General features: G+C 37.5%; 1 protein-coding gene across 1 annotated transcript; it reads left to right on the top strand.

Annotated features, from left to right (window-relative positions):
* Positions 1–1,747: 1,747 nt before the first annotated feature.
* Positions 1,748–9,371, top strand: LOC114524768 (zinc metalloproteinase nas-13-like). The gene is made up of 13 exons (XM_028545947.1): positions 1,748–2,121; positions 3,670–3,846; positions 4,039–4,230; positions 4,414–4,552; positions 5,059–5,150; positions 5,306–5,389; positions 5,539–5,769; positions 6,166–6,285; positions 6,724–6,855; positions 7,301–7,414; positions 7,843–7,959; positions 8,234–8,362; positions 9,181–9,371. Exons 1-13 carry the CDS (start codon positions 2,070–2,072, stop codon positions 9,300–9,302), a joined length of 1,701 nt encoding a protein of 566 aa, XP_028401748.1. The 5' UTR covers positions 1,748–2,069; the 3' UTR covers positions 9,303–9,371.
* Positions 9,372–9,871: the final 500 nt, after the last annotated feature.

The following is a 9,871-nucleotide window of genomic DNA, read 5'->3' on the forward strand; positions in this document are numbered from 1 at the left end:
GCAAAATAACCAAAATAAAGTCTTTGTTTTGTGTACAATGGTACGAAATCATAAAATATTGAATGCCTGATAGTGTTTTGATACTTTTTAGTGTTTACCTCCCCCCTGAATATTGTTTACGTATTCATTTCCGGAATTGTGGCGCTTCCGGTTAGAGTCCACCTTTTACTAACGAGTCCAGTCCACCTTTTACTAACGAGTCCAGTCCACCTTTTACTAACGAGTCCAGTCCACCTTTTACTAACGAGTCCAGTCCACCTTTTACTAATCGGGGCTTTATCGGTCCAGTCCACCTTTTACTAATGAGTCCAGTCCACCTTTTACTAGTCCAGTCCAGTCCATGTTTTACCATATGCCATAAATATGTAGCTTTGATTCAACGTTGCCACATCACAACATGGATAACACGGAGTCGAAGTTCCGGAGCCGGAGTTTTGGAGCCGGAGTCCCGGAGTCAAAATTACGGAGTCTGACGTAATAATATTGGAAAACACGTAGTCTGCCAAAAACATGGAACCACGGAGTATAAATGTTTGGAAAACACGGAGTCAACGTAAATTATACATATATTCATAAATGAAGGATCGCTCATAAGTCTATACTAATTTTTTATACCACAGTAATAGTATAAAAGAAAGAATACACAATAACAAAAGATTATAGCTATAATGCCTCTTGCTCAAAGTCATAGATTTATTGTTGTAGCTGACTACATTACGTGTCCTTATATCACCTTAAATCACACCAAAACTACCACATGCAATTTCCTCTTTGTCTAAAATATCTACAATTGTTTTTAGAGGGCGACGCTCTTTAAGGCTCTAGCATTACTTGTTTGATCGGAATGAAACTTGGCACAATTATTCTAAGCAATATTCCGCATCGATTGACGGAGTTCGAATTTTTACTTTTGACCTTTGAAGCAAGTTACAGGCAATTCTTGATATATTTGCACCAAATAATATATACATATCATTAATATTCAGCCTATATATAAGTAAACGCAAACGATTAGAAATACATTGTCCTCTCCATTATTATAAATAGCTACAATGCAGTTCAGAAACTCGGTTACGCAGTTACCCACTATAGTACGATCATACTTGTTTTAACAGACTCCGTGTTTTCCATAATTTGTGACTTCGTGTTTTCCATATTTTTAACAGACTCTGTGTTTTCCATAATTTGTGACTCTGTGTTCTCCAATATTATTACGTCAGCCTCCGCAATTTTGACTCCGGGACTCCAACTCCGAAACTCCGGCTCCGGAACTCCGACTCCCTGTTATCCATGTTACCCATTCCTATGGTCTGCCATGATGGTGAGGCAGGAAGTTTTGTCTGCCATGATGGTTAGGCAGGAAGTTTTTCATTTCCTGCCAAATCCAGTTTTTGGTTTGTCTTTCCTCAACTCAGTGACCACAACCAGACGGATCATGCACGAACAAAAGATTGGTATGGCGGTAAGGAAGGTAAGGAAGGTATGGCAGGCCAAGCCTTTCCTTACGGGCCTACCGGCTACCACAATTTTATTTATATATTATTTGTTAATAAACAAAGAAATTCAAAATACGCACAGTACATATAAAACAGGGTGTATAAAAAAGACCTTCAACAGCTTTTGCATGATTACAAGACCAGGTACATACCCCCATTGCGACCAATTGTCCCTCGTATGTACATTAACTGTTTTGAGCCGTTGGAGGTTAGTCTGTCGTCAGATTATAAAGTGCAGAACGACTTAACGTCAGTTCATAAGTGTAGAAAACCTGGAAGATTGAAGATCGATTTTGTTTGTGCGCTAAGTCTGGCAAAGCTGGTGTAATGATGACGAAGGTATGCTAATCTTTCGAGATGCGTAATCTACCACAATGTGGCTGTGAGCATGTGTCATCATTGATAACACCTTCTTCCTGTCTCAACATCCTGCATCGGACAAAGTATTGTTTTTCCAGCTGTTTATAAAGCCTGGGATATTACGCTCTCTTATCATTCAGTTATCACATCCAGCAGTGTTTCGTGAGAGCCAGAAGACTGCCTGACTAACGCTACAAAGATCGATCGACGACCATGATTTCATTAGCTATTTTATCGATTTTACTTTCCATCAATTACTGTGCAGGTAATCACCTTTTTGTGTAGATTTATTATTAATTCGTTTCCGCAAAATAACGCAATAAAATTTATCCTATTCTATATATATATAAAGGAAATGTTGATTAGTCCAAAGGGATTTATCGTTTAAATAGAAAAATTGACAAGTACACGCAAATAGACGTTAAATAGTGAAATAGATATTTGAAACTGCATGCATGACGCGATGGAATCCGAATCTTTAGCAGATTTCGAAGGATATATATCTGCATCAGTGCAGAAGATAATTTCAATCGAAATATGAATCCATTCTTATGGATATATTGTTTTATATTCGCTGAAGTTTTCAACTGGAAACAGTTTCCTTATCTTATACAGAGTGGCTTTGTATTTATTTTACGAAAACCAGGGCTCAAACAGTTCCATCTATGGTTCCATGTTAGCTTGTGACGCCACAGTTTATAAGCTATGTGTAGTTGTTGATTACATAGTGATTTAATGCAGGTACATGCCTATGTAGGTACTGCAGGTACTGTGGAAATACTTGCTTGCGCACTAACAAACTACATTCTCAGAAGAGGATAAATAGAAATAATCGCGCGGGTGAAAACAAATTCTACTGATTGGGATGAACTTGAAATTTCGTTAATGTACAATGTACTATGGTGTTCCGGTATAGTGACTCTGATGGGAACAACCTTGGTTGCCCTGTTGAGTGATGACTAACGATAACAATTGTAGGAAATTGTGTCAATCGTCTGTACGTAATTTGCACATAATGCGCGCTGATTAGTAACGACATTAATCTGACTATGCCCTGAGGTTGAAAGATGAATGAGTTTACCACATTGTGCGGCCTATTCTTAGAAATTTTATGTACATTTGAGCGTAAAATTAAAGCATTTAAATTTTGCAAGATTTGATGATTTGATAGGCAACAAATTTTATTTCCACCCGTGACAGGTGTTTTTCTGAAACATCTAGGCGAGATTTATGTAATGAAAAAGAATATGTGATACTTGATCTGAATCATATTTGAGTTCTCGGACTTGATAAGCCGTAGAGGAAAAATATTTTCCAGGGGCTTCCTTCGCCCTCAGTCTTTGCTTTCAATCCTTATTTTACCTGTGGTACCAATGTTGGATCAATAAGAGATGATCTTTACTGGGCTCCAAGGGAGAACACTGATTGTCAATGAAGCTCATTCGCTTCGATTCGACTGTCCCTGTGTAATTTTGAGGTGTAATTCCATGTGGAAGGGTCAAACCTCAGTGCAAAATCTGATACTGATCATCAATACAATTTGCAACAGATATGTTACAGGGCTTTCTTGAAAGTCAATGTAATTTGAGTTAGTTTATTAAAATTTTTGGCGGTTTGTCTTGTAAGAAAATAGCAACCCGTCGTTATGCACTGTATTGTTGCACGTAAGCTATAACCTCGACGTCTTTCATGTCTTCGTAAAGGTCGCGGATGCCTTAGGAAATACTATTGTGACACGAGGAGACTTTCAGTGAGGATACCATGCGCAGTAGATCATATTAATTAACGAAATTCTTTTCCATGCACATTTCAGCTCAAAACGCAAATGCCAACAGTGCCCAAAGCATTGGAGATGATCAAGCAAACTGGCAGGCATTGTGGACCGCGATGTCAACCATGAGGGATGGCAGATCTCAATCATCTCATGTCGCTGACAGTACTCGACTATCCTTGTTTGATATAATACTGAGGGCCAATGTTCAGGCAAGGCGTAAGTGTTATTTGCGAACTTACGGACAATGAACGTATATTCCTCTTCCATGGAAACACCGCTCTGTACTTTTCACGGTTAAGTTATTGGCTAATAGAGCAAAATTAACTCACTGCACATCTTTAGGGACAAAACGTTCTTGTGTATCATTATTATTAAAGATGACTTAAGCCATTTTCAATTTAACTCTAGGCCAAACACATGTACGAAGCGGCGAAGCGGAGTTTCTCTATCAAGGTGATATTGCGATGAATAAGCGTGATGTCGTGGACATAGTTAATGGTGGTGGAGCGGGAAGACGCAAACGAGCTGTGATGAAAAAGCTTGCTACAAGATTGTGGCAGCCTAAAAAGATAGCTTACGTAATAAGCAGTGACTTAGGAAGTAAGTGTAACAGTGTCTGATGATTTGTTAACACATTTGAGGAGTGACAGTAGCCGATAATCGATAATGATCAAGATCCTTGTGACTGATACCTTCCAAGGGACCAAGGCATCAATTTTTGTCACCATTATACAATGACAGTTAAAGTATAATAGCCTAATTGCGCAAGCTTATTGTTTCCAGAGTTTGCAAAACTAGCGATTCTCGCAGCAATTAAGCACTGGGAAGATACGTTACCATGCATGGGAAAGTGGAGGGACATAAACAATCTGGATAGTTCAAAAAGACCACGGGACTACATTCGTTTCATCAAAGGAGAGGGGTAGGCGTTGTTGCATTATGTCATATTCATCCAGAATCATATTCATCCAAATTATATACTATAGTCCCATGCTTGTCGTGGGAAAGAAGACTGAATGAAAAAGGGTCCTAAAACGTTTCTGTGCGACATCTGGAAAACGGCTATTCAGCCGACAAAGATATAGTCAAAACTATATATACCTCTTGTGTAGATAAACTAAAACTCCACATGCCTGTCCTACAAAGAAAAACTTTAATATCCATTTCATCTCAGGATTTGCCCTGATCATCTACCAGGATCTTTCCTCCAAAAAGAGTGAAAGCCTGGAATCGAGTTTAAGTTGGTGAAAACTGACGGTGACATGTATGTCACGATTGAAGCTTATATAATATTTGTATTTTTTGTATTTGTATTTGTATTTAATAAAATTACTTTGCAGCCTAAAGGCTGAATTACGTAATTTTTACAGTTAAAACTATTGTATCATATTCATAATATAAGAATTATAACCAACGTTTTCTCTGCAGTTGTTATTCAAGAGTGGGTCGTCAAAGAGGTCGCCAGTTGATATCAATTGGAACTGGATGCGGTTACGTTGGTGTTGTGACACACGAAATCGGTGAGTTATAATCCGACCAAGTTTGCGTGGAAAAATATTAAACTGATTCTCTTCAGGGTATGTTGTATAATGTGTTGCACACTGCTAGAAACCAGGGCCCAATTAATTTCAAAACAATTTTTTTCTTGTCGAAACACTTGTGTATATAATCGTAGGTCACGCAATGGGTTTCTGGCACGAACAGTCTCGCACTGACAGAGACGAATACATAGACATTCACTGGAATAATATTCTACCAGGTATGAATCAAATTCCGTTTAAATTTCCTAGATCCCGTAGGACTGATAGAAAATATTCATCTGTCTAGTCCCGTAGCCGACAAGCTCAAAATCACGATTATTGGTGTACTTGTATCAACAACTCTAATACAGCAATTTTTTTATAATAGCTATGAGATTTAACTTTGAAAAATACACATCGTCAAGAATTGATGATCTTGGTGTCGAATATGATTATGAAAGCGTGATGCATTATGGGCCAAAAGCTTTCTCTAAAGACGGAAGATCATCCACAATTTCAATCAAGCGCAATAAGAATAAGAATGGCGTAAGACTGGGGCAGAGATATAGATTGAGCGAACTGGATAAAAAACAAGCTCGACTTCTATACAATTGTAACGGTGAGTTCACGGTGAAGGTTGAGCCAGAAATAACCAGAAATTGTTCGGTACAGTTCGATACAATGAATCCAACCGGGAAAAAAGTACAAGTGATAAAAAATAATGTAATTTACTTCTTTGAATAATCCAATTCCATTGTTAAAATGTTGATCACTTTCTGAATGATCAAGTATCCTTGCATGATGTTCCTAGAAAGTGGTGTCAGTAATTTGTGATTGCGCATAGAAATAGAAAAAAGTCATACATTGCAGTGATGTAAGTGGGGAATGTGCAAATAGATCCCTTATAGGTATGGTACCTATAATCCCCCTTAGTAGATGTTGAACACTAATTATGATGTCTGAATGATATAATTATATAATACCTTCTCCGATTTCGTTTCTTATTTTTTTCTAGTCAAGTCTCCATGTAGTTCTAATCCGTGTTTGAATGCTGGGGTATGTAGCAACAATGGGGAAAGATACACTTGCAGATGTACGTCTGGATACACTGGAGCAAGGTGTGAAAATAGGGAAGGTAAACCTCTTAGCACTCTTTTACGCATGTATATGGTCTAAATAAGATGAAATAGCTTCCATTGCTTTCCCACGAGGTCTTTGGCGAATGATATAATTATATAATACCTTCTCCGATTTCGTTTCTTATTTTTTTCTAGTCAAGTCTCCATGTAGTTCTAATCCGTGTGCTGGGGTATGTAGCAACAATGGGGAAAGATACACTTGCAGATGTACGTCTGGATACACTGGAACAAGGTGTGAAAATAGGGAAGGTAAACCTCTTAGCACTCTTTTACGCATGTATATGGTCTAAATAAGATGAAATAACTTCCATTGCCTTCCCACGAGGTCTTTGGCGAACTGGTGATTACTCTACTGGTTGTTAGAACTGGATTTTATTAGGCTAGAGCCGCTCCAAATAACTGATGTTTACCGTTGCATGTATATTTTCAAACAGCTCAGGTTTGTGTCAATGATAAAGATACCCGCTGTAGTAAATGGGGTCAGGATGGTTTCTGTAATCCTGAAAAGGGTTATGGAGACTTCATGAAGCGAAGGTGTTGCGCAACCTGTCGTCGATATACTTCGGGTGAGTATAAGACTTTGAGTACAGAGACTTTTCTGGGTACGACATTTTCTCTACGACATCTGCTGTTATAATAAGATTAATAACCAATATACATGCACATTTAGTTTAGTTTTGGGTCTCTGACAATTATTTACATTCAGCCGTTTAATACCGACTTCGCGGTAGACCCTGGGTACCAGGTTGCATTGCCATTGGAGTTCTCTATAGGTCGCATCAAATGCAACCATAATTTAATACAATATTCATTTAAAAATATGGAATATTGTTGTTATAAAGCGTGAGCGAAGGGACGAACATCAAATATTTTCATGTGCAAATACGACTTTCTCGAGTTATGGTTCTATAAAAAGTATAGCGTAAATTTGTTTGTGAATTATGTATTTTTTATTTTTCATACGGATGCCAATAGCCTTAAAATATTTCAATTCATATCGTCTCTTTTCAGTTAAGCCTTGCAGTTCATCACCATGTTTGAACAGAGGTACCTGCACGAACATTGGGAATAGATATAGTTGTACATGTACAGTTGGGTACACTGGGACGCGATGTGAAAGAAGAGGTATAATATTCAAACTTCAAAACATATGTATATGTATAGATTTATCCTGAAAACTGATAACAGCAGTGTATACTAAAAAAAACAGGACGCATCATGCATCGGACGTTTTTGCTCACTCTTCTGAGTGCGGTCTTCCACAAATGATTGGTCTCAAAGTCCTATAAGTCATAATTTCTCGATACCTTACGCAAGACATTATACCTGCAGTACGTTTGAAGAGAGTACGTCAATTGGGAAGAACATAGAATGATTTTGGAAGAGTTTAGACATATAAAAAGATATAGATGATAGTATGAGTAGGAGAAATTCCAATGCGTCTATGCCCTTCGTAGTCCGCTGGGAGCATGCAGAATACCTCCTGGAGTACCTCGTGCATGATGTTACACTGTGTTCCAATTAAGATAATAAGATTCACCTTCTTATTATAGTATCACCCTGCAATTCGTCTCCTTGCTTGAATTCCGGGGTATGCAGGAACAATGGCGATAGTTACACTTGCAGATGTACTTCTGGGTACACAGGAGCAAGATGCGAGACGGAAAGACGTAATTATAAGTTAAATTCAATTGAACTTTCAATTTATAAAGTTAATGTTCTGATAAGCACCCTGTTAAGCAAAGCCAATGAAAATGTCCTGGGAAAGGGTTTGATCTAATCCTAGAAAGATTGTTGGATTTTCGTATGAATGGTGTTTCCCCCGTGATGGCAAAATCTAGTCTCTAAGTCTAAGGCATTCTGACATATGTATGGTGAGCGGTGGCTCTGGGAACCACTATATATCGAACATTATAGTCTGTATTTTAATGTTCAAATATATAGGAAGCGTTGCTGTATGTACTCGGAACTTACATTCGAAGTGTGAGACGTGGAAACGCCACTGCTTAGTATATAATGGAAATAGATATTACTCGTTTATGAAAAAGAATTGCTGTAAAACCTGCAAAGAACGTGAGTATAGTAGCCTACATACCTGCGGAGTTCACTGATTTTATCATGATTGGAATTCATTATAATATAGTAGCGGCATAATGATATCTTCAGGAGCGGGAGCGGAAGGGGGAGGGGTGGAAACGAGGTAGTTTCTCCGGCCGGGGGCATAGACTAAAGGAGATCTGGGCTCACATACTTGTTCAATGCACAGGAATGTTACAGGAAGCAAACTTACAATTTCATTCAGAACTAATCCCGATAGGACGGACAGTGAGGAACCATATGCAATTATATATTAAATATAACTATACTGAGATAGTTACTGTCGCCTACAAGCTCGCATTCAGTCACAGTAAGTACAATATCCGTTACTTGTATTTCATTAAATGCTTTATGCTTTCATTCATTCAATACGATGATTCACTGGAAATTTTTTTAGATGCATACTATGAAAATGGCAATTATTATATGGATATTGTATACTTCCATATACTATATCTATAGTTCCATATTATTTCCAACTATAGCATCCATACTATGTCCATAACATGGATTTTGAAAAAAATTTCGAGTGATTCGCGTTCAGGTTTTATTCTTTAAGATATTGTCACAGTACTGAGCTTAAAATATTGTCATGCATGCACGTGACCGGGACGAAAATGATATACCCCCGGTCCCCGGAGTAACGTAGTTGCATGAGGAGCTTAGCGTGTTCTAATAAAGTTTTACATATAGTATTTAGTAATCACTGGTACAGTGCAAATATATTGGAATAATGAATTACATGACTATAATATAGACTGAGCAACTAGTAAAACTTTTTTTTCATTATTTAGATTGCTATAATGACAAAAACGAACATTGCAAACGGTGGAGTGAAAACCGCTTTTGCCAGCTTCAGCAGTTCAAGACATACATGCAAAACAACTGCCCCCTTTCATGTGGATACAGATGTTAGACTGCATGATCCCGCTAATTGTCGAACATGTCTGTGTTTTTAACACTTTATCATAAGATGATACTGCATGTATAGGCGTTTTTAGGCTTTGATTCTATACCTTCATTTAATCACGAAATATATATATATATATATATATATATATATATATATATATATATATATATATATATATATACATCAGTGCAAGATATTAATAGAGCAATATATTCCGCATCGTTCGGGGGTGTTTTGTATTGTTTTGTATTGTTTGATACTATAGTGGTTTTTTACAGTGGCAGTATATACTGCAAGCAGTATTTATGAATAACGTTAAGAATTCAAGCAATTTCATTGGTCGAGAGCCAAGATCTATAAGAGGGCAGACGCACGGAATAACCTTACAGTCAGATAACTTTAACGAATTTAATCAGTAATATATTGTTTTATTTTGTCAGCCAATCACATTTTATCACGTGTCTTAAGCTAGCCAATAGCATTTCTTTAATCTTATAGATCATGTACGCGTGATATCTGCAAAATTTCTACTTCGACAATTTTCCAAGTGTTGGGGGAAACTATTTGCCTGT

Source organism: Dendronephthya gigantea, unplaced genomic scaffold, assembly GCF_004324835.1.
Source record: "Dendronephthya gigantea isolate DGI-Jeju-01 unplaced genomic scaffold, DenGig_1.0 000032F, whole genome shotgun sequence".
NCBI lineage: Eukaryota > Metazoa > Cnidaria > Anthozoa > Malacalcyonacea > Nephtheidae > Dendronephthya > Dendronephthya gigantea.

Excerpts from the sequence above, each read along its gene's own strand:
- LOC114524768 (XM_028545947.1), top strand. The coding sequence starts at position 2,070 with ATGATTTCATTAGCTATTTTATCGATTTTACTTTCCATCAATTACTGT. Across the intron at positions 5,390-5,538 it reads CTGGAATAATATTCTACCAG|CTATGAGATTTAACTTTGAA; the intron begins GTATGAATCAAA and ends TTTTTATAATAG. Across the intron at positions 7,415-7,842 it reads GACGCGATGTGAAAGAAGAG|TATCACCCTGCAATTCGTCT; the intron begins GTATAATATTCA and ends TTCTTATTATAG.